A 24021-nucleotide genomic window follows, 5' to 3' on the forward strand; every position below is an offset into this window, starting at 1 on the left:
ACAAAGTAGATGAAAAATTAAATTCTTCGTTAACTCTAAAAATGAAAAACAATGGATGACCTTACAATGACAATAGGCGAAAAACACTCTAAACAAATATAAAATGCAAATACAATCCTAAATACCACATAATTAAAAGATATAATATTTAACTCAAAATTAGATTACTATTTAAGAGGTCATCAATTGTTGCCGTCTCCTGCAGCATTCGGCAGCCATGGATAAGCATCTGGAGGTGGCATGACACAATTGTCACCATTGAAGTATACTCGTCTTGGGAACGCCCATCCTTTACCAAAAGCGAAAGTAGCTAAGTCCTTCCGGAAAAGAATTTCTGCCTGCACGTTCCCTAGCGGACCAGCTTCCATGAGTAAATCATTGTAGTTTTTCACTCCCCAAAGCATTGTTGTGTCATCTGAAAAGGAGAAATCAATCCATTTTTGTCAAGTTCCAAGATATGCAGGAAGACCATATCATCGCTTAAGAAGCATTATGAGTTATGACTATTGGCAATCGGTACAGAATCTTGCATCAAAATAGGCAAATCTGAAGCATGTGTGATGCATATTGCCCTATCATATACTCATGAGAATAGAATAAGGGAGTTTGATTGTAGATAGAAATGATCTTTTTTTGCTATTATATCACAGATGATCAACAACACATCAATGCCAAGATTCTATAAGACATAGCCAAGAAGCATGAATATTGGAGCAACTTAGTTGTAGGACAACTTACTTATAGCAGATCCAGGTGAAGTGACTGATTTGTAATTTAAGCTAAAGAGCTTAGTGACATTGTCAAAGTTAGGATGCTGGACAACTAAATTCCACTGGGTATAATTCATGTGGTAGTTGAAGTTCGTTATGGTAATCTTCACTCGCCAATACTCCTTATAGTTGAGTTTAACATGCCAGCGTATTCTTACTGGACACATATGAGAAGTGCATTTGACCACAGGTTGAAAGACGGTTTTTCCAGGGCCATTGATGGCAGAAGCTAGAGAATCTCCCCTGTCAAATAGCATATAACCATCAATTTCATAGTAATAATAAGAAGCTTTCACGATAAAAAGAATGACAATGATAATATGTTACTCACTCCACACAGCTTCCTGGTTGAGTTTTATTGCTTGGGCAGCCACAGGAGCATGTTGGGCAATTGACAACTGTGTCATTGTAGAAAGATGAGAGGGATACACAGCATGCCGGAGTCTTATGAGCAAGAAATTGGGAATATGTACATGTAACATTCCATGTCACTGCAGAAGAAAATTTTCTTCGTCAGATATGATAGTTGAAGGCAAAAACAAACAAACAAAAAACAAAGGTGTTTAGGTGGATAAGACTCCTATCACTGTGGGGTTTGGGGACGGCAGATGTGTGCTTTTTTCACCCTATTACTGGATAGAATGCTTTAGTATTTCAATGATTTTAAACACTTCTGAACTACTACCAGACAGCGCCGATGCTAAACAAGTTGCATGAAAACTGTCACTTTAAGTACCTTAGTAGAGATATATTGAGGTATCAACATCCCACTTACTTAGAGCTTGGGTTATTCTCCTTCCATCCTGGGTAACAAACTTTGTGGGCTCCACAACCTTCGCTATTCCACACGTATAACCAGGCTCTGGAGCTCGAAGTGTGAAATTTTTGGGGAGAAGGACAGTCTTGTTGGTAGTGCCAGCACGACCTACAGTGACCTGGAACGAGCTAACGGCATTAGCTGGATCCTGAACCCATGAACTAATAACCCCTCCTTTGCAGCAATTTGCTATCTGCATATTATATGGAGTCCCTGGAAGTAAATCAACTATTGTTGGATCCCTCTTACAACAATGTGGGGTGTGCCCTTTAAATTTTGAGCAATCACCCTGCTCAGTAGTTTGTGCCCCAACCATCGACCAAATCATCTCCTTCTTTGCCCATGTCCATCCAAGTGTCCATCCAGGTGCTTGGATATGACGGTATCGTTGGAAATTGAACATTGTGACAACAGCCTGGAAGAGTAGACGGCATAAGTTCTTAGTATAAAAACCTTCAAACAGCACACTGGTAGTATAATTGGCAACATTAGCATATCCGAGATGTCTACTGAAAATTTGGAGATGCCATCTGCGCTTATGTTTTTAAAGTCAGAGACAGTAGAATGAGGGAGTTCTGCTATCGCTAGATTACAATGGATTTTCTGGGTGTGATAACAGCAGCCATTTGATACAATAAATACAATACTTAGTCAACAGCGCCATTACTTAGTGAAACTTCCATGAGCGTTTAATAACGACAGAACTAGTGTTTACTTACAACATATCCATCGGGAGTCCAGTGCATAATATCCCACTTAATTGTGATGTTGCCAGTTGGGTCAAGTGAATCATAAGCTTCTGTAAATATAATGAAGAGGATTCATTAGAGTTGGTTCAAACATTGTTTCTGTAAAACAGTAATCCATGCTAGCAAATTGGAAGTCATGAAGCAAAAATTAGTTCACTCTATTCTAAGACATCCCCACATACTGACAAGGTAGAAGATAAAGTTTCAAGAGAAAGAATTTTATCCTGATTCGTCGTAGCCCTCATCAGATCTACTATTTGAAGTATTTCTCATCCCTGTTCACAGTCAACCCTTTTGACAACTTGATCTATAACAGATCTCTTACGATAGAAAGCACAAAAGTTGGATTTAAGTACTAAGTACATGTTTTTTTTTCCCACTTCAGGAAGAGATCCAATTTATAGTTCGGAAGTAGTAATATAAAAATGGGAAGATTAGGATGCTTCTTTATTCCTCTAAAAGATTAAATTGGTGGATTTGGAAGTACGCACTCAATTGACCTGGAAGGACTAAACTTATGGATCTTTAATTTCTCCGGCAGATACCAAAATCAAGTCGCATTGACATGCAATAGAATCTAAATAAGTAATAGAAAGGAAGAATCTTTTTTCCCGTTTCTCCAATTCCAACAGCCAAATGACATAGCTTTCCTCATGACCCCATCGATATACCTCCAAGATCCAAAACCCAGGAGATGGAGCTGATCCACTAGACCTCTCCACCAACCAAAATAACAAATCCAACACTAAAAAAATCGGATCTTGATAAGCAGTTTAAAAAAAATGGGATCTTGGTAAGGACCTGTTGGAGTAATAATACTAGAGGAGAGTACAATTAATACAAGAGAAGCAGCTAAAGGTGCGAGCTTTGAGATGGATCTGGCCTTGGAAAAGAAGGAAGAGGCGAAACCCACATCCATTGTTGGGCTTGTAGAGGAGTCTTAGCTGCAAGAATGCAGCAATGGAGGTGGGGAGGGAGAGACAAATAGGAGGGAGGAGGAGGAGGAGAGAGAAAGCGCTCAACTCTCTTTCTTTTACAGTGTTCGATTCTAAGATCTGGACTACAACTAAAGCATGTGCTTTGGATAAGACTTTCTCTGTCTCATTAATTTACTATAAAAATCTTTCATTTGGGCGACCACCATTAGATCATTTGATATTTTATTCAATTGCAGAATGCAGACTGATGCTACTGATTCTGGTCTCATTGACCAGTGGTTGCTCGCACGAGTTCGTGGGTTCCCTCCAAAAGAAAAGCTGGTTATCTCCAACTCTGAACATTATAGAGTAAGATCCATGTCAGAGAAAGAATATCACACGATGGAAGAAGTTGTTGCCTGATTAAGTTTTACATGCTGGATGGCTGCCCATTTGGAACACCATAGAGTAGAACTTATTTGGGCTGATCAAGATGTGTCTGTTGGTTGACTAAGTTCTGTCTGTTGGTCTTACACGTAAGTCGAGTTGGCATGGAAGCATAAACCAATTTTGAGACCCGTAAAATTGACAGAGGCATAGGCTGTGATAGTTTGAGCAGCAGTAGTAACATGTCATGGCACCTGAAGTGTCTAGGATTCATGGAATGCTGGAAATGTAAACCATTGTCCGAAAACCTTACATTTAATGAATATCAGCTCCTTGATTGTATTCATCAACCTCAGTTCTTCTACAATTATCACTCTTGATGAGTTCAACTATTGAAATAATAATAAAATCCCTCTCTAACTCCATGTAAATATCTCTGACTGTTGCTTAAGCCAGTTATTGGACTCCAAATCTTTTGACAAATAGACATGTAAAATTGTGGCGCTGACTCCCTAAAAGAACAAAAGGAGTATTAACCAAGCTAAAAGCTTGGGAGAACTTCATGATTAAAACTGCTGAGAAGAACCAGCATCATCTGAGTCAAGCTTTGAGGCAGCTGACTTGTCCAAAAACCAAACCAACTTCCCATCAGCAGGATCAACCATTCGGGCGGGTGGCAAACATGCATTGAACTTGTGCTTATCCTTGCCTGATTCAGCAATTGCAAGGAGAACGGCATCAGCCTTGTCTTCGCCTGCAGCCACAATGGCCACATTTGATGCAGAGTTGATAACAGGGAGCGTAAAGGTGATCCTCTCAGGCGGGGTCTTTGGAGAATCGATGATGTAAGTAACCCAATTGTCTTCAATTCTGAGAGCAGGGTGGGAGGGAAACAATGCAGCAACATGCCCATCTGGGCCCATCTCGAGGAGGATGAGGTCGAACTTGGGGCAATCCTTGCTCACGGAGACATCAATTGTCCGAACTCTTACAAGCTGGCGTATGGCAAATTCATACTCGTGAGCCGCTGTCTCCACGCAGACATTGTCGTTGATGGAGCACACATGGCTGGGGGGCACAGGTACCTGGCAAGTATGATACATGTAGATGCTTGTTTCAGGATATGAACCATGATAAACTGGCAAGTCCATCAAATGAAGATAACACACATTGTCAAGTTTGTTTAGTACATTGTAGATTTTTGAAGCTTTTTGTGTAACATTAATGTATGGTCTTAATCATATACCTTGGAGAGAAACGCGCCCTTCACTTGCTTGTAATTGCTATCCATGTGATTCTTTGCAACTGCCCGTTCGTCAGTGAAGAAGATGTGCCATTTTGACCAATCAACGGTCCAGAGAAAAGGAGTTCCAGAGAGTTTCCTATATCAATTCACATAGCATTTATAATGTTGATAAATAATCCAATGCAACAACCAATATAGTAGTTTCAGGAATTAGCTTTTACCCTATCAAGTCGACCAGTGACCCTCCAGATAGAGCAATTGCAAATGATCCTCTCTCCCTCACTGATATCTCAGAGATGCAAGCGATGTATTCTGCCAATTCAGTGGTAAGATCATCCAAACTACTGTAAATTCTCAAGTCGTGTCTTTCCTTCAGATCACCGCAAGCAGCCATAGTTTTGTCAGATTGTTAGAGTTCAGCTAAAAGAGCACTGCTTAAAAAGATCATAGAGAACTGAGTCAGAAAAGGTGAAACACTAAGCAGTGCAATTGCCTTTCCTTCAGAATGGATATTTACATCCTTATCACAAAACCATATTAGTCAAACATTCCCCGCAACTAAATGCGAAGCAATTCAGTTAGGCACTAATGTTGAAGTGAACTAAGCAAAATGACCAATCAGGAAGGACAAAAGAAGCTGCATTGAACTTTACAAATAAGAAATAACATGATGAACCAAAGAAAATCATATCCATAGGCATACCAAAATTTTCTATGCACTGTCATGTTATGATCAAGCAAAATCTAGGAACAAAGATCAGATGCATAGTGAAAAATATACAATGTTTCCAAAAGAAATTGTTATACCAACAACAGTAGTATACTACTGAAAAAGAAGAAGCATCTTTGTAAAAAAAGAAAGATAAGGAAGAAGGAGAAGCATCTCTAGTGTGATCTTTCTTACTCTCATTACAAAAAGCAATTAGAGAAAAGCTACTTAGATAATTAGGTACAAGAAACTTTAGGCTGAAAAACTACTGAAAACAACATTTTAGCTTCTACCTTTCAAATGAAAGCCAAACCAAAATTCCTGCAACCCTTCAGTTTGTAACAAATTTCTCAAATCCGACAAGCTAAGATTCTTGAATCATATTAGAGAAAGGAACATGTCAGGAAAAATCCAAAGTAGTCGTTATCTCATAGCAGAATCCTTCTCAATGTTCCAAGTCCTTCAGTCAAATAATTAGCAGAGCCAAACCATAAAAATCCAATAGTAGTAATATGAGATTAAAACACCAGAAACAAAACAATGACAGGTCAAGGTAAGCTCAGGAGGATATTTTTTTCACTATGATACATAACAAAAAGTAAGAAAACAAACGACATTTCACATTGGGAGGATTCTTGTGGCCTTTCCCACTATTAACCCAATCTCCCCCTTACCCCAATTAAACTAAACAGACAATATAGTAAATAGAAAGAAACGAAAAAAATGACCCAACTTTTTTATTTCTAAGACATAGAAAGAAACAAAGAACTGCCAATGTTGGATAAACACAAAAGATCATCAATTCCACCAAAAGAGAACAAACCCACATATAGAATCTCACATCTTAATTCACAGCAAACCAACCAATAAAATCTCTTTAGTACGAGAAGAAGAGAACGGAAGGAAACAAAGGAGGAGAAGAGAACCCACAATATGAGGAGAGCAGAGAAATCGAAGGTGGGTGCCATCAAAACTTATATAATAATCCATTCTGAATCACTAAACTAATTGGAAGAAGTCACTTTAGACTCACCTCTCTCTCTCTCTCTCTCTCTCTCTCTCTCTCGCTCCCCCTGTGCGGAAGAAACTAGCAACTTGTTAAGTATTCTTCAATCTTTATAGTAGTCGGCAGCCAGAAGGAGAATATAATTTAATTTAAAAAAAGATCCAATGACTTGGCTTTGGGTAAAGAAGGACAGCCTCGAAGAGAGAGAAAACGAGAAGCAACCTCCTCTCTCTTTCTCTCTCTCCCCCCAACTGCTCGTTACTACGGGTACCCAAATCTCCTACACCACTTGTAAGATAAAATTGCTGGCTTTCGTCGAATTTTGTTCTTATTTCTATATACAGATTATTTACAAAACTACTTCAGTTTTAATCATTTAAGCAATCATATAAATTCTTCAAGTAAATCGCTCCTTTTATCAGCATTTTCTATTACTTTAGAACAACTATTTAAAGTTCTTTTAAGACAATAAAACACTCTTACCGAAAACAATTCTCTTCCAAAATATATTACTATACAAATCAATATCTTAAAAAGCAATTTATTAAAATATTTTCTCAAACAACAATTTATCCCACTTATGTGACACTCATATGACAACAACTATAGTTATTTAGAATATTTGCTAATGCAATTAACCAGTGGAATTGACTCACAAATCACGTAAGCAATTTCTACCCAGAACACCCCCTAACTTAATGGTATTTGAATTCATATAACTTCTTGGTGTGCATATCGTGATTGTTGTGCATATTTATCTACTTCAAAGGACATTATATTAATCTGGAGAGGGCGAGGACACCTGTTCGAATGAGCCGTCGACATGTGGACGAATCAGCTTTGTGTCAATTGATGCTCACATCTAACTTCTCATTTGAAGATTCCTATGAGAGAAAAAGGTTCTGTTCCCATTGTCCTTGTCTCTTAAACACCACCATCTGGTTGCTTAGTTTACTATCCTTCTTTGGTATCTAACAAATCCTCTACTCTTCCTCTCTGTCTCCCCTCATGTCCACATAATGCCATCATGGTACTCTAATTGGGCCATTCCATGTAACTCAATTTTGAACTCATTTTAAGTTTGTCGTCTGGTAGGTAGCTGGTATCTAAGAGAAGCACCCATGCCCATGAGGAAAAAAGAAAGAAAGAAAAAAAAAATTTATGAGGTAGGGATGGTTACTTCTTGGAAAGAGTTGTGTTGACAAAAAGTATTTCTAAAGGAATCTAATCCAATATAAAATCTCAAGTCTGACTCTGGATGCAGTAGATGAGCTGGATTCAGCTACTGAAAGAATTTATTGGCCAAGCATGATGATAAGTGGAGCTGGCCCATATTTTTATTAAGTTTGAAATGGTTCCTCGCTTTGATTTCAAGGTAAAGGCCCAAAGATTTATTGGGCTGGTACTTGCAATTAGACTTTTTTTTCCTTGGAACCATGAACTGAATGCAATGAACATATAATTCAATTTTAGCTTCTTTTGTTCTTCTGCCAATCAGTTCAGTTTTCCAGTATCGGCATCTGCCGGATAAGTTAACGGAGGTATTGTGAACATGAGAGCATGGCAAGCATGACTCATGCATTAATCATCAACAACCATTTTGGAAGTCCTTTAATTCAGACATGCTTACATTAATCATTGTTGGTGGAGATAGGCCTCTCCATGAATCAATGTGCCTTTCTTTATGTCCACAAGTTTCTTCCTCAGTCTGTCTTTCTTGTAGCACATTAATGAGAAGGTTGTCCTAACTTGTAGGCAAGAGATAAACATCAATTAATTGACAACATTCACATAGTCAAGCAAATTATTTCAGAGGCATTTCTAGATTTATCAAGGGCTAGCCATTAGGAGAATAGCCAGGCAGGAGAAACTTAGTCTTCGATTAGGCAAAGTTCCTCCTTAATCGACACAATAACATGGACCGAGACAAAGACAGAGAGAGACAATTTTATCATAGATAATTGCTCAATCATTTACATGGTAGAATTTTTTGACTGTTCATACTGTCAGTCGTATCGGAAGGCCTCATTAATTGATTTTAATTGTGCGTAAATTATCTAAATCTGAGCCAAGTTCCTTGCCATCATATTGCAGGCTTATAAGCTGGACTCTTCACTGTTTCACTTTGATATTTGAAATATTTTCTCTCTATTAAAATAAGTTGCTTTCAGAGGATATGTGCGGAGGAATTCCTTTGCAGCTTTCAGAAATATCTGAATGCTTAACACAACACATTTATATCACTGTATGTATATCAGAAAATGAAGCACACCAAATCAAATTTCATTGTATGCTTGCTTGGATGGTAGTAATTCTCTTATCCATTTGAGATTAGAAACTTTACTGCTCTATCCATCGCATCCTAGCAAACACTCCTTTTAGGGCCTTCTGAGAGATTATAGAACAATAATCACCTCTGCATACTTGTTATTCTGGGCCCAAGTCAATATTTGTTTCTTTCTAAGGTTTCGTAGTAACTAATCTAATCCTTTTTGGTACAAACACTACTAGGAATTTTTTTTTTTTTTTTTTTGGGTCCATTTAATGGTCACCAGAGAGAATCTGGATGACAGCCAATGTAATGCTAGGAAGAGTATAAGAACATTAACTCTGCTATAATCTCCATAAAATAAACCTTCTCTGGATGAAGTAAGAATTTTTGTGAAAGTGGATTAGCACACAACTTTTCTTTATAAGTTCAATTAAATGATCTGAGTTGCTTCTGTGATCTTCTATCATTTGTCCAAAAAGATCCTTATTCCATGCATTTTCCAATCTAATACAGAGGACCAAAAACAATCTTATCTATTGCGTTCTTTTCCATTTCATAGACATTGAAATCTATCAACCTTCTTCGTAACATCCAAATGGACTATTGAGGACTTTCCAAGGAGGTGTGCTTCCTTTGAAGTGACTTTGATAATTAACCACCTTCTGTACTATATTTAGCAAGTCTTGAACTTTATCAAGACTAGTTCCTTAAGCAATAGTTTGGAGTACCTATGACTTCAGCAACAGCAACTTGCAGCAAACCTTTTTTAATTCTTTTGGTAGATTTTATAACCAATCAGCAATCGTACCCTTCTTCACTACACGAAATCAGCAAGAGCGACAACCGATTTAGTTTAAAGGTTCACTATTCCATTGACTTAACAGACTAAGCGTCAAATTATATGCATGGATTAATAGATAGTCCAGCATATCACTATCCAAGGATATTTTCAAGCTTCAGATAAATCATCAAATTGATAGTGAAATCTGACTTAGGGTCATGTCCTTTTCATAATTCTTGGTCAGATTATCCATATATATCAGAATCTTGTTGCATTCAAAGTTCAAAACAGACAATTATTGGTACATGGTTGGTTACCTTCAAAGGAGAGTTTTGACAAGAAATCTCTGATCAACTTCAAAGTACTATTACCCATCGTAGTGTACTCCCCTGTGGATTGAGCACAAATGTTTTGAAGGATTGTGAGGAAGTACCTCTGCTTGTGAGTACTGGACTCACCTATTTGCAAATTAAAATATCTAATTACTTAGTTACTTAGAATATCCAAAAAGGTTCTCCTTCAAGGATCTTGGTCTCTAAGAAGTGTCTGATTTAATCCAAATATAATATAGCATAAACGGGTCGTGCCGTTGGATATGCTACCCACTACAAGACTCCTAGCGTCCATGATGTTGAAATGATGATATAGGATAATAACAGACACCATGCTTAGTGAAGCCATGCAATGTACTTGGTCATTAGCCCCACCAGTCCATACAACTTGGTTGTAGAAAACTATCAGAAGCTAATCCCTTTTGCGCTGAAAACCTGAAGAAGCCCATAGGAAATTGCATAGTAACTATAGGATTCCACCTTTACTCTCCACCAATCAATCAATATATTATTGAAAAAAAAGAAGAAGCAAGCTTTCTGCCTGAGATATGATGACAATCATAATTAGCATGATTCACGAAAGTGGCCATTTCTTTGTACTGTGCAAACAAATACAATTATGACAGCATGCTCAGAGGAATGACTCTTTCTAAATAATGAATGTGACAGTGATGATTTTGTCAATGCTTCAGAGTTCCTGACCTCACCCCTTCAAATCATCAGCTTTAGGATGAAAGACACTTGAATTTTCTAAGTAAAATGCCTTCTTAACTGATAAGCTTTAAGTCTTCAGTCAATCTATGTCAATATGGAGGTTTTGAACTTGATAATTTCTTATGCCATGGCTATTGGTGAAATCACTAACACATTCAATTGCCAAGAGTTATTTAGTTGGAATCTCCATTATTTTGACCATGTAGGTCCCCCCTTCACAAAGCTTGGAAAGGAAATGACTTAGAGAGTGATTATAGATGGACTCGAAGTGGTGGTCAAAGGGCTACAAGTCTCTTTCTAATGTATGCTATGGTCAAGACAAGAGAAATTCGCTTCATTGGCCATCACTGCGACCCATATAAACCAAAAACATTAACAAGACTAATGCAGGAGCCCAGGAATAACTGGACAGAGGTTGATTAAATCATGCACAGGGAGAGGAGATATCATGTGAAATGCCTTTAGATAGTTAGTATATTCAAATCTCATGTTCTCTTCCTCCATTTCCCAGACGAGAAAAGGAAACAGGCTTTCCAGATGCTTCAAATATTCTATCAGTGATTTGTGTCCCAGGAAAAAAGAAGTATCTTGGAATCATATCATAGGGTTGGATTCTTATTCCGCAATCATTTCGTGGGAGTTGTACTGTAAAGTCAAATCAAAGATTAGTCTGCTGTCTTCTTTAGGAAGTAAATCTAATTTAGTGGATGACCAACAACTCTAATTAGCATATAGTTGTTGTAGAGTGTGTGTGGAGCCATGCTTTATTTACACAAAGCAAGATTGGGATGATTATGGGAGCTAATTAACGACGATTCTGAAATATAAATTAGGGATATTCTGCAATACTGATAGTAGAAAGCTCTTATGAAAGCCATTTACATTAATAGATAGAGATACAAGAGGAAATATTTCTTCCACCTCTATACCAAAAGATGTACACACTAGTTGGTTCAGACCCAGAATACATGACCACACACACCACAAAAGGACCCACCCAGTTTGTCACAAAAGACATGCACAACTAGGCTTCCTCCATATAAACACCATATGGAAAATTATATCACCTCATACAAAAAGGAAAGCTACTACTAGATACAAAGTTACAAAATATTCCTGGAGATGACAAGATTATCATAGTCTCCAGATACTTCTTTCAGAACCTTGGAATGGCCCTACAAGTCAAAGGATTCTTCATCTCAAGAGACATGTTCAAGCACTCAGTGAGGTCCACTCCTGACTCTGATGGAACCCAGTTGAAGCTTTGAAGAAGCTGAGCAAGCCATAGCTGAACAGTGGCCAAGCCTAAGGCTTTACCTGGGCAAACTCTCCTACCAGACCCAAACGGTGCCAACCTCAGATCAGAACCTAAGATGCTTACATCCTCCAACATGAACCTATCAGGATTGAATTCATTAGGATCGGACCAGATGCGCTCATCGTGCGTGATCGCCCACATGTTCACCATCGCGGTGGTGCCGCCCGGGATGAGGTGATCGCCGACATAAGTGTCATGAACGGCGAGACGAGCCCAGGAGAGGAGAGGGCCAGGGGGGTGCATTCTGAGAGTTTCTTTCACAATAGATTGCAGGTAAGTGAGCTTAGGGATGTCGAGATCTGAGACCGGTCGGCGAGAATTCCCTACTAGTGCATCAATCTCAGATTGGACTCTGGATTGGATGTCTTGGTGCAGTACCATTCTGGCCATGATCCATTCCAAAAGGATGGCCACTGTGTCTGTTCCTCTAAATATCATCTCCTGTAGTTAAGAGAAGCCATGCAAAGGTGGTTGTTACTGCTCATCCACAGTAGTATGAAGGCAAAAGGACCTCATCAAAGCAACAAGGATAAGAAGAGGAGCAAGAAAAGGAGAGGATGGTAAGAAAAGATCAGCTAGTGTCCAAAAGCATGACAGGTACTGCAACGTATCAGACACCAACCGAAGCACCAATCATCAACACTAGGAATAAGCTTTAATATCGTCATCAAAATCAAGTGTGCAACTTAAGCAAGTCAGCATCAAACTTGCATAAAATTATGATTTGGCAACGCACGAAATATAATAATTTACAGAGGATAAGACCTGTTTGATTACTTAAAAAGCATGTTGAAAGCTTAAGTCAAGGGAAGTAAGTTAAGATTAAATTATGACAATCGAATGGATTAAGCAAGAGAAGAAAAAAAAAATCATCTTTTTGGAAAATGGAACGTACCCAAAGGACAGCGACCATGTCAGTTTCTGAGAGCCTCTCCTCTTTCTCTAAATCCAACAAGACATCAACAAAATCCCCCAAATCTCCACCACCATTTCTACTCTTCATCCTGTGCTCATCTATAATCTTTCGCACAAACGCATTAACCCTGGCCACTAATCTCCTACACCTCTTCCTCACACCTTGGAGATCCAACCACCGAAACAAAGGGAAGTGATCTCCCCAATTGAACACACTAAGCAAATCATACCCCTCCCCCACTAATGCTTCCAATTCCAACCCCTCACCCTTCGCAAAATCGAATTTTTTCCCAAAAACACTCATCATAACATTGTTTAACGACCCAAAATGCAACACCCTCTTCACTTCCACCACTCCGTCCCTCTCCATTAGACCCTTTACCTCCTCCACCATCAACCTCCCAATCTCCATCCTATGCTCCCCAAACGCCGCGATCCTCCGGGGACTAAACAAGTGGGTAGAAGATATCCTCCTAAGATTTCTCCAATACTCCCCGAAAGGAGCGAAACCCATGGCGCGGTGGAAGAGGAGCTCGAAAGCCGACTCCTTTATCGGGCGGTCGGCGAAGGCCGAGCTGTTGAGAATCTCCTTCGCCGTGTCCGGGTGGCTCGACACGACGAAGCGAGTGAGCCCGATAGAGAAAGCCATCAACTGGGTCGCTCCAAAGGATAAAGATAGCTTCTTGAGAATCCGGTGAGCGGCGGTGCCGGAGAAAGCGAGGAGAACGCCAGAGGGTCCGGGGATCGAGTTCTTGGACTTGGCTATAGCCCAGGCGATGCCACCGGGGTAGAACCAAAGGAAGGAGAGCATAACAAAAAGGAGAGCGAGGAGGGAGGGGGTTTTAAGGACCAAGAGGTGGACGAAGGCAGAGTCGAAGTCGAAGGAAGACATCCTTTGAGGGGAAATGGCGATGCGGGTAGTTGAGCAAGAGGTGGAAACTAAGGAAAGGAGTGTTTTTGGAGAGGTCGGAGAGAGAAAGGTGTCTCCCTGGGTGCAGGCAAACAAAGAGAGAAAGAGAGAGAGGAGTGGGACGAGGAAAGAAGAGCGTGGGAGGGGGGACGTTTTATAGCGGGGAGTGAGGGAGGGAGGCTTAAAATCTTAACCGTGGTTAATTAGATCATAATTAATTATGCTGTCATCTAATACGTGAAGTATTATTTTTAACTGGAATTTTAGTGCACAATTTTAAAGCGAGGGGGTAATTTGTCGGGTGGTAGAAAGTTAACGGCGGTTAGAAGAAGAGGAAGAAAGATGCGTATCTTGTCATGCTCTACTTTTTTGTAGCCAATGTTACCGATTTGCCCCTACCATTAGGCTAGAAGGACAGCTCGTACCGGAACAACAGTTATTTTAAGTCGGTAACGAGAAACAACATGATGGGAGATGAAACGTGGCTAGATCACGACCGCCTGATGGATTTAGCTGGGACATACAACACGTGGCACTCATTCGATGCGCCTGGGTCCCATCCGTCGCAGCGCCGTCAAAAGCAGCGCACGCGAATCCTTTGCATGTTACCGGTCTTATATATATATATTAACGGGTAGCGGATCCCCGCGGGGATCCGCTAATCATGCTAGATATAATTCTCCAGTGAGTCTTTGCATCATAATAGATAAATAAATATCGTCGTCATGCTCGTCTAGGATGCCACGTAATAATTTAAATACAAAGGTAATTAGTGGAGCTACGACAACGATTAAATTTGGACCTTATAGCTTTTTCAAGATGTTAGCGACCAACGGTCGAGATGTGTGGGGGGTGGTGGACCACCCCACTTTGTTGTTGATCATGGTGGTAGATCTTTTATGATGGTTCTACTTGGGTCCTTCCTATTTCTCCATGGGAATCAAATCTACTACGATCGCCACTTTGATGCATAATTGACTCATCATCTACAAAAAATATTAGGCCTAATAGCTCAAAAGTAGGAAAATGATAGACATTATTCGAGTTAATCGGTGATATATATATAAATCATCTTAAAGGTAATAGTATAGATTTCTAAGATAGTAAAACTCGTGGTAGATTATTACCCCTTCTTAACTAATGTTACCTTTCATAGAACCCTGTCACTGATAATGTTACATATACATATATATTCTCTTGTCCCCCCTGACATTACAACAAGTAATTAAGTTTGGGTAGGGTGTGAGACATGATGTGATAGCTAATCTCAAAGCATAAATGGACAAAAAGAGGATGTCAAAACGTTAGATTATGTGTTCGTCTAAGATCATGCAGACTCTTCAAAAGATGTTTGATATCTCTTTTGCCCGGATAGTAAGATTCTCTTGTAGATTGCGATAACGAAGAATAGAATCTGGACTACATACTCGTCGCTGTTCTTAAAGCAATTAAGATCTTAGATCTATCTATATGATGGATGTTTTAACCTTTACTAGAACACATGCAATTCTGGATGGCAACATAGACTCACTTAATTCCCATGATTTTTTTCTTTTAAGAGAGAGAGAGAGAGAGAGAGAGAAATAAATACTTAGCAGTGTTTATAATTCGAACCTAAGAATATTTATACAACATTTCCCATCTTTGCTATAATTTCTGAGTTATTTCTAAATCTGAACTAAGTTTTATAAGTCCAAACATGTGTAAAGTTTTGGACCCAACTGGCTCAGATCTATATGCATAATTTTTACAAAATTTCAACTTACTTATTGGCCCAGTTTAAGCCCAAAATGTCCTCGTGATAAGATATTTGGTGGGGATTCCACTAATGATCGACAGTGCATATTTGATAACTTTACTTATGTCCGAAAGAAAATATATGTTCGGATTGAAATCAAATAGTACTGAATCTCAATCATAAGATCTTAAGTCTCCTTCACTTAGTGAATAAGTTAAATATTGGTATGAGTTATTCAGTCTTTTTTTATAAACCAGTATAATATTTATAATGACAGAAGACTAAGAGAGACAAGAAAGAATAAAAAAGTGGTTAGAGTAATTTTTTTCTAAGGATAAAATATTAGTTAATAAATATAAAAAATATTAAATTGAAAACAGTGATAATTAAAAACAACTAAGTGTAATTAATCCACACAAAACAACAAGAGCGAGTACTGGATGCACCAATGCCACCATTATGCCAAAGTTGTTATTTTTATTATCTTATTTGTTGTCTTATTCTATATCGACGTTCTGGTGAATTGGAAACGAGTCATTGTGTGTGGTTCCTTTGCTTGGGAATTCCACGCACAGCTCCACTGCTCTGATGCTTTCTCAGATGTGACCTCCCCTCATTTCACGCTCTTGATCGAACCTTTTTTTTCCTAATTCTTATTCTTTTGATCTTTTGCTGGCTACGACCGTACAAAGGACGATAAGTTTCCATTAAATTACCACAGAAATTGAGGGCAAACGAACAAGTCTCGTCGCGGTTGAGCTCTCGTCTCGTGTGGACGAGATTCTCCGATCATCTTGCTAAGTTTTCTCACTCTCCCTCTCGTTTCTTCTCGTTGGGATCGACCATCTTCGTCTCCTTCCTCCGCCATGGGGAAGAATTTTCGGATTAAAACCGCCGCGAGTAGTCGGGTGCCGTTGTTGAACCATGAGGTACGTTGGAGACGAGGAAAGGTGTTTTTTTTTTTTGTTGTCCGACGTTAAAAAAGAAGGTCGTAATGACGAAACAAACATTTGATCATTTGTCCTTGCCTTGCTAGTGATTCTTGGAATTGGGCATATGGGTTTAGCTTAGCTTCGGGTTTTTCTTTGTTATTCTTGATTTCTTTGTCCCTTTCTAGTAAATGATTGGATACAATGATGTTTTGGGTCTGTCGGTACTATAGGATTAGCCGTAATTTTTTTTTTCTTTTTTATTGTGTTCTATGAGTTCTATATTTGGGCTCTGATTTGGGAATCGTGAACAACTCATCAAATTAGGCAAGCAATCCTTCCGGCTTTTGATGTCAGAAATTAATTTTGTGTGGTAGTTGATGCTAATCTCGGCAGGTCTTTGACTGTGCGAGAGGATTTCTTTTCTAATTTCGTCAGTTAACTTAAAAGATTCTTTCTTTCCATCTCCAGAGTCCAATATCTTATATCTAGCTTGATATTAGGTCCGGCTTCTCACAGCAAAATCGTAACTTGTCAAATGCTTGGACTTCATGCTTTTTAAATGCTCAACTATCTTCTCAGTTACATATGGAGATTGCTTGTTATCTCGATCAGTTTCATAGTTGCATACCTCATGAATGCCAATTACACTATATAGGAATCATCCAACCAGGGGCTGTCAGATCTTGAAGAGGGTAGTGCAGTTCAGGTGCTTCTGTCTCAAATTCTCTCCCTCTTTCTTGGATGCTTAAGTTTACTATACTTTTTAGTTAAAAATGTCACTGACTGTACTGCACTGTGAACCTCAGCCAGCAAATGTCGGGTTTTGCAGAGTTTTCCGGCTGGTAAGCCAGTAGCCCTTCCTCTCTTTGTGTGCAATGACAAAAGTGTTTCTGAGTTTATTGACTTGTGATTTTGCTGCAGGCAAAACCTGATACCGGTATACTGGTTATTGCCACCATAGCATTACTGATAGCATCTTTTAGCAGTATTCTAATTGTAGGTACACTTTTCTCATATCCTTTTATTGGTTTTTTTTTTTCTGATACACCACCTTGAATTTTTTCACTAGGGTGAAGCCATGTCTACCAACTAATATCCATCACTTATATAATTATATTCCATTAATGAGCTAATCATCTATATTAAAATGGTTAACTAGCTTGTTTACTTTCTGGACCAATCATGCTTCAAAGAACATTCTGTTACACCATTCAAGGATTTTCATGATATAAAGAGTTAAAGATAATTAGAAGCCTGAAGCACATTTGCGTTGAACTGAATGTTGCTGTTTGTCTCTTCCTATAAGTAGCTTTATATTACTTCCTGTCAAATTGCATGCCATGTTTTCTCATCAGGAGGTTTTTTAATCTGAAATTGCAGCCTAAATATGGTGGAAAGATAATAGACATTGTGTCAAGAGATGTTCGACAACCTGAACAGCGAGCTGAAGCTTTCAATGCAGTGAAGAACACTATAATACAGATTGTGTTAATAGTTGTCACAGGGTACTTCCTACCTTCCTATATATACATTTTCAAAATCCTCATTCTTAGTGTGGTACATGTTCCATACTGCTTACTGTAATTCTCTTATCATATACATGTCATTCTTCTTATTCTTTTTCCCTGCAAAAGATTTTGCACTCTTCTGCACTCATCTTTGATTTCTTTTGATACTGCTAACTGCTGAGTTGATACTTTAGTCTTTTAACAAAGAACTTTTTAAGTTTCCTCCATAGTGCTGGTGTTTGGATCTCATGTATCAAACCTTGCAGTTGAAATGCATGTGTTCAGCATTTATGCGTCAGATCCTTACCAGCCGGTGTTTTTGACTTGGTATAAATAACTACTAAATCATGCATAAATGATGTGTCCAATTGTTTATCTGCACATTCTGCACATGCAAGTTTCATATACATTGTTGTTCCATATTTAATTTTATTTGACCTTCCAAATTGTGATTCTTTATAATGAGAATCTAGATGAACACAAGAAGAACTTCTGGGCTATGTTTTGATTCTCTAATAAGACCTTTTTTGACAGATAGTGTCACGGGCCTTAGCATAAATTACTTCTTGCTCAATTTTCCAGAGGGGACCTGTATCAAGTTTAGAACTGATATACTAGAACTAGGATTCATAGAATGAGATCTTCGAGGAAGAAATGATATAGCATCTACATTCTTCTGATGATTAAATTTTTAAGTACAAGAGTATTGCTATTTCTACTGCCTCAACTTTGCACAATAGTTTTAAAAGCAGCATATTTTCTGGGACTTCCCCATGATGGAATCATGTTTTGCTTCAGAGACTCAATAAATTATTGAGACATGGATTACAGGTTAGTATATTGAGACAAATCTGATAAGTAATGTAGAGCATTTTTTCAGTTCGATTTGCACTGCATTGCGGGCATGGCTGTTTAATTCTGCCAGTGAAAGAGTAGTTGCACGATTAAGAAAGGACTTGTTTGGTCATCTTATAAACCAGGTAACTCCTATCCTCAAATTTTCTTCTGTAAATTTTTAGTTCCATTCAAATCCATTCCTTTTCATGATTTTCTTGATATTTTTTGATAGGAAATAGCATTTTATGATGTGACTCGAACTGGGGAGCTTCTAAGTAGACTCTCTGAAGATACACAGATCATAAAGAATGCAGCAACCACCAATCTGTCGGAGGCCTTGCGCAATATTACGACGACGCTTATTGGTCTTTGTTTTATGTTTGCAACATCAAAGAAATTAACATGTAAGTGTGAATGTCTTCTGAGATTTTTGAATTGCTTTGTAATATGTGACTGTAAACGTATCTTTAAGGGATTTCTCTTGTTAAATCACCGTGCACGAATTTATTGTTGTAGTGATAAGCTATAGCTAAATATGTCTGGCCAATGATCTGTAGACTCCATCCATATAAGCTATATCCGTTCTATTGTTTAAAATACTTGAAAGTTGACAAGCTATTGACCATATAATCCATGAAGAGGGAAGCCTTCTATGTCTGTCAGAAGCTAGAAGTCCTGGCATAGAGGACATAGCCATATTTATGGGCCTCAACCTATATCAATTGACATACTGAGACTTGTGATAGTGGGAGCTATTTTTCTATTGTTTTTCTCAAAGACAGAAAATATTGATTGAAGTAGGGATATTTATTTCTATCTTTATGTACTTATTCTGAATCTCTCTACGTAGATCTTCACAAACATTGATTGAAGAAGGGATATTTGTGCTTCTTCCCAAGTTTTGCCTTCTTGTCTCTCCTTTATGTCTTAGTTCTAGATCTGAGCCATCAAGGATTCCAATTCTGTACAGAAGATGCTAACCGCTTCAGATTCTGTTATCAATCAAAATACTTGTTTTGTAAGAAAAAATTTAACTTGTAGTTGTTCTGATAAATGTGTCACTGTTCTCTTTCAACAGTGTTGGCACTTGTTATTGTTCCTGCTATATCAGTTGCAGTGCGCAAGTTTGGGCGTTATCTTCGTGAACTTTCACATAAGACTCAGGCTGCAGCAGCTTTAGCTGCATCCATTGCTGAGGTTTGCTCAAGCCATGTTACTATGTCAAGTTGATTTATTTGGTGATTATGCCAAAACAGTCATCTAGTGGTTCACTGGAACCACTTTCTGTTGTACTTTTGTGCATTGAATTTTGGAAAATATTGTTACTCAGTCAGGTGGCATGTTTCAAATTTATAAACTAATAGATTTAATTTACCCTTAATAAACTCATTTTGATTCCATAGTATAGTATCCTATGTTCAGTTTGTTAAGTTCATTGTGAAAAATTGAATCAGAAGGGGTTGATGTCTAACATCAGACCAGCCTTTTTCTAAATTTAGTTGGTTGAGCTACACAATGCTTCATCACTTTTAAATTTTATAGTTATAAAAAACTAAACAGGGGAAAGAATTTGGTAATAACATGCTTTGACAAAAATAAATTAACTTCCAAAATAAAGGATAGGTAGTAACTGATATTAGGGACAAGAAATCAAAATTGGTTCCAATATCTTTACTTTGACATCATCTAGAAAGATTTATACTACTTTGAAATTGGAATACAGTTACCTGCACAATTTATCAAACATGAACTACAATCTAAATAGCGAGTTTTCAATCCAGGAATCTTTTGGCGCTATACGCACAGTCAGATCCTTTGCACAAGAGGATCATGAGATTTCACGCTATTCTGAAAAAGTAGATGAAACTTTGAAGCTTGGGCTCAAGCAAGCTGTGAGTAATTGCCTGTTTTGTAGATTTGAATGTGTAAATTCGCATATTCTGATCATTACTCATGTTTTCTTTAGAAAGTTGTTGGTCTCTTCTCTGGAGGTCTGAATGCTGCATCAACATTGTCGGTCATTGCCGTGGTGATATATGGAGCTTATTTAACTATATATGGCTCCATGACAACTGGTGCTCTGACATCGTTCATTCTTTACAGCCTTACAGGTATATTTTGGATTCTTTAATGCTAACCAGAGTTGTCTATACATCAGCAATGATCTTCATACATGTTCAACAATGAAAATTTACCGAAAGTGACTTAATCTTGTCACAAGTCAACTGCAGTTGGTTCTGCGGTGTCTGCCCTATCAGGGTTATACACGACAGTCATGAAAGCTTCAGGTGCAAGCAGGAGAGTTTTCCAGCTTCTGGACCGTGTTTCCTCCATGCCGAAGTCTGGGGATAAATGTCCAATAGGGTTGGTGATCCATAAGCCCTAGTCTTCTTCTTATGAATCTAGTATCCCCCAAATTATTTTTGTAACTAATAAATGTTCTTGGTTTTGGTGATAGGGACGAAGATGGAGATGTTGAGCTGGATGATGTCTGGTTTGCATATCCTTCTCGTCCTACTCACATGGTTCTCAAGGTAACCACCATTTTTTTTTTCAACAGATAGTCAAATTGAAACCTGTCATAATTTTGGTTGTTTGGATAATCTTTAAATGCAATTGGGAAATGCTGCTCCTTTTTTCCTTTTGACGAAATTGTATCCATGTGGGCATATATGGTGAGAGCTGGTTGTTCTGCTTTCTAAATTGCCAGTGAAGTGGATGATATATCTATGTCAAAGAAGCATTTAGGTTTACTGTCCTTGGGGAACTAATAGCAATTACTTCAAGTCCAGAGCAGACGGATATGCTTTTAAAGACCATATACACATGTTATTATAAAATTAACTAATATTGCATCTATTTTGTTCTGATGGCATTTCTGGATTACTATTTCTAATATAGCAATCAGAAGGAATGTATAGTACTAGCTCTATAAGTTTTGAAACTGGTGCATATCTAAAAGGATTTTATCTCCAACGTTTACTAACTGCAGGGGGTTACATTAAAGTTGATGCCTGGATCAAAGGTTGCACTCGTCGGGCCAAGTGGTGGTGGAAAAGTAATTTCCCTACTTGATATTAGATATACTAGTCTTTGATCTTTTTGAACTTATAGGATTTCTCTAACACATTGCATATGGCATGTCCCTGCAGACCACCATAGCAAATTTGATTGAACGGTTTTATGATCCTCTAAAGGGGAAGATCTTATTAAGCGGTGTTCCACTGGTAGAAATATCACATCATTTTCTCCACAGGAAGGTAATATCCTTGGTCTTTGTTTGTGCTGCTTCTTGAAATCCTGAGATTTTGCAGGTCCATCTGAAGTTATCTAACCAGTTCACCATGTGCCATTGGAATTTAAGCTTGAGATAATAGCATTTTCATGTCTAAATTTGTGAAGAGTTGTATGCATGAAAAATTTGCTGCCTGGAGTGATGAATTTCTTAGAACCGAAATGTTATGAGGCTGCACATCCATATGAAAAATAGGAATTAATATCTTGAATTCTTGGTCCCATCACTTTACATGGTATATCAAATTCATGATATTACCTTAGATATCTGGCAGTTACAGTCAACTGGTGAATGCAGTTGGATTATTTTGGTCCAATATCTAGAATTAATGGTAGGCATTTATCAATATAATTTAGTTTGCTATGGTAAGAGAATGAATTAGAGAGAAAGGGGAAGATAACATTGACTTATAAATACATTTATCTAACCAAGACTATCCCGTAATTGTCCATAAATTGTGCAAATTCATCCCTTCATTTCTAGTCAGTAGTCACCGAAACAATGTTTTAAATTGTTCGGCAACTGGTGATGCCATTGGATGAGGCAATTTTGTATGATTATTTCTAAATTGTCACCATTGCATTAACATTGGGATCTATGTAGTCGAGCAATTGGTGCATAGATCTAACAAATAAACTCTCCTGAAGATAGAAAGGATTGAAAATCTGAAGTCAAATGCAATCTGCTGATAGAGTACTGGTTTCGAGAGTTTGATTATTTGTTTTAAGTTGGAATTGATAAATTTTATTAGTCTTAGTGTAATTACTCATGATCAATCCTAAGATTGCAGGTTAGCATAGTGAGCCAGGAACCTATCCTTTTTAACTGCTCCATTGAAGAAAATATTGCTTATGGAATGGAAGGCAATGCTAGCATTTCTGACATAGAGAATGCTGCTGTAAGTTTAATATGCTCACGCACTGGATCTTCTCTAAAGATGTATTTTGTAACTATGTTTGCTAATATGCAGAGAATGGCAAATGCGCATGAATTTATATCTAAATTTCCTGATCAATACAAAACCTTTGTTGGTGAACGAGGAGTAAGACTTTCTGGTGGCCAGAAACAGAGAGTTGCTATCGCAAGAGCCTTACTCATGAACCCACGGGTTCTCCTCTTGGATGAGGCCACAAGCGCTCTGGATGCCGAAAGTGAATATCTGGTTCAGGTATAACTAATCATTCCCTTTTGCAGAAACTTGAGATTTCATGAATCAGTTCTAGGATCAGTCAAGGGCGACTACTAAATTATTATATCTTTCTGGTTTTTAAATGTCGTACTTATATGTTTGTTTATTTCCTAGTTCAATAACTACTCGGTATGCCACAGGATGCGATGGATTCTCTAATGAAAGGAAGGACTGTACTCGTGATAGCGCACCGGCTCTCAACGGTCAAAAGTGCAGATACCGTCGCAGTTGTCTCTGATGGCCAGATAGTTGAGAGTGGTACCCATGATGAACTACTCAGCAGCAATGGCATCTATACAGCACTGGTGAAGAGGCAATTGCAAGGACCCAGAGATGAAGATAATGGAGTGTTAGCCATGACCTGAGTGGTAATTGATGGCCTACTCAGTTTAACCCTATTTTCTCTAGTAAAGATAAGTACAAGGATGACTTCTTAGAAGATGTATGAGGCAGCAAAACATATCCTCACCTGGCAAAAGAATTGCCCAACTTGGTCTTGTTAGATGATGGGATGAATTGATTTTTCTCATTATTGTTGATCCTCTCATTCATAACTTGCCATGAAGAACATTGACAATTTGTATCCCTATAAAACCTTTTCTCTTTCCTCTGTTACTCAGAATATCCAAGCAATTTAAGGTCCAAATCCACCTTTTCTTACTCACTGGTGATTACCAAT

General features: G+C 38.2%; 4 protein-coding genes across 5 annotated transcripts; 1 reads left to right on the forward strand and 3 right to left on the reverse strand.

The window, feature by feature from the left end:
• Positions 1-6: 6 nt before the first annotated feature.
• On the reverse strand, positions 7-3447 carry LOC140783972 (COBRA-like protein 3). Its single transcript, XM_073131151.1, has 6 exons — positions 3138-3447; positions 2307-2386; positions 1546-2002; positions 1102-1261; positions 739-1013; positions 7-415 (listed from the first exon to the last, which is right to left on the reverse strand). The coding sequence occupies exons 1-6, from the start codon at positions 3253-3255 to the stop codon at positions 183-185; spliced, it is 1323 nt and encodes a 440-aa protein (XP_072987252.1). The 5' UTR covers positions 3256-3447; the 3' UTR covers positions 7-182.
• Positions 3448-3954: 507 nt separating this feature from the next.
• LOC140783973 (probable 6-phosphogluconolactonase 2) lies at positions 3955-6761 on the reverse strand. 2 transcript variants are annotated; one of them, XM_073131153.1, is made up of 4 exons: positions 6629-6761; positions 5108-5317; positions 4887-5022; positions 3955-4725 (listed from the first exon to the last, which is right to left on the reverse strand). In XM_073131153.1, the coding sequence occupies exons 2-4, from the start codon at positions 5278-5280 to the stop codon at positions 4207-4209; spliced, it is 828 nt and encodes a 275-aa protein (XP_072987254.1). In that variant the 5' UTR covers positions 5281-5317; positions 6629-6761; the 3' UTR covers positions 3955-4206. The 2 variants fall into 2 exon arrangements, with proteins under 2 accessions (XP_072987254.1, XP_072987253.1); XM_073131152.1 differs by having other exon boundaries at positions 6526-6741.
• A 4791-nt stretch (positions 6762-11552) lies between these two features.
• LOC140785296 (cytochrome P450 78A5-like) lies at positions 11553-13977 on the reverse strand. Its single transcript, XM_073133126.1, has 2 exons — positions 12914-13977; positions 11553-12459 (listed from the first exon to the last, which is right to left on the reverse strand). The coding sequence occupies exons 1-2, from the start codon at positions 13823-13825 to the stop codon at positions 11857-11859; spliced, it is 1515 nt and encodes a 504-aa protein (XP_072989227.1). The 5' UTR covers positions 13826-13977; the 3' UTR covers positions 11553-11856.
• A 2131-nt stretch (positions 13978-16108) lies between these two features.
• Positions 16109-24002, forward strand: LOC140784379 (ABC transporter B family member 25). Its single transcript, XM_073131763.1, has 17 exons — positions 16109-16510; positions 17169-17219; positions 17320-17355; positions 17435-17509; positions 17894-18018; positions 18902-19001; positions 19091-19262; positions 19937-20055; positions 20640-20750; positions 20825-20969; positions 21090-21222; positions 21317-21392; positions 21851-21916; positions 22011-22118; positions 22944-23051; positions 23124-23321; positions 23483-24002. Exons 1-17 carry the CDS (start codon positions 16448-16450, stop codon positions 23705-23707), a joined length of 1911 nt encoding a protein of 636 aa, XP_072987864.1. The 5' UTR covers positions 16109-16447; the 3' UTR covers positions 23708-24002.
• The last annotated feature ends 19 nt before the right edge of the window (positions 24003-24021 follow it).

The sequence above is a fragment of the Typha latifolia genome, chromosome 3 (assembly GCF_019914945.1).
Source record: "Typha latifolia isolate L0001 chromosome 3, TyphaL0001v2, whole genome shotgun sequence".
NCBI lineage: Eukaryota > Viridiplantae > Streptophyta > Magnoliopsida > Poales > Typhaceae > Typha > Typha latifolia.

What these genes read in the sequence shown, in the direction of transcription:
- LOC140783972 (XM_073131151.1), bottom strand. Translation starts at nt 3,255, where the DNA reads ATGGATGTGGGTTTCGCCTCTTCCTTCTTTTCCAAGGCCAGATCCATC. An exon ending in CAACCAGGAAGCTGTGTGGA is followed by an intron (nt 1,014 to 1,101) that starts GTGAGTAACATA and finishes GCTATTTGACAG; the next exon opens with GGGAGATTCTCTAGCTTCTG. An exon ending in TTCACCTGGATCTGCTATAA is followed by an intron (nt 416 to 738) that starts GTAAGTTGTCCT and finishes TCTCCTTTTCAG; the next exon opens with ATGACACAACAATGCTTTGG.
- LOC140783973 (XM_073131153.1), bottom strand. Translation starts at nt 5,280, where the DNA reads ATGGCTGCTTGCGGTGATCTGAAGGAAAGACACGACTTGAGAATTTAC. An exon ending in TCACTGGTCGACTTGATAGG is followed by an intron (nt 5,023 to 5,107) that starts GTAAAAGCTAAT and finishes GAATTGATATAG; the next exon opens with GAAACTCTCTGGAACTCCTT. An exon ending in AGGGCGCGTTTCTCTCCAAG is followed by an intron (nt 4,726 to 4,886) that starts GTATATGATTAA and finishes CATACTTGCCAG; the next exon opens with GTACCTGTGCCCCCCAGCCA.
- LOC140785296 (XM_073133126.1), bottom strand. Translation starts at nt 13,825, where the DNA reads ATGTCTTCCTTCGACTTCGACTCTGCCTTCGTCCACCTCTTGGTCCTT. An exon ending in ACATGGTCGCTGTCCTTTGG is followed by an intron (nt 12,460 to 12,913) that starts GTACGTTCCATT and finishes TCTTAACTACAG; the next exon opens with GAGATGATATTTAGAGGAAC.
- LOC140784379 (XM_073131763.1), top strand. Translation starts at nt 16,448, where the DNA reads ATGGGGAAGAATTTTCGGATTAAAACCGCCGCGAGTAGTCGGGTGCCG. An exon ending in GGGGATAAATGTCCAATAGG is followed by an intron (nt 21,223 to 21,316) that starts GTTGGTGATCCA and finishes TTTTGGTGATAG; the next exon opens with GGACGAAGATGGAGATGTTG. An exon ending in CTACTCACATGGTTCTCAAG is followed by an intron (nt 21,393 to 21,850) that starts GTAACCACCATT and finishes TACTAACTGCAG; the next exon opens with GGGGTTACATTAAAGTTGAT.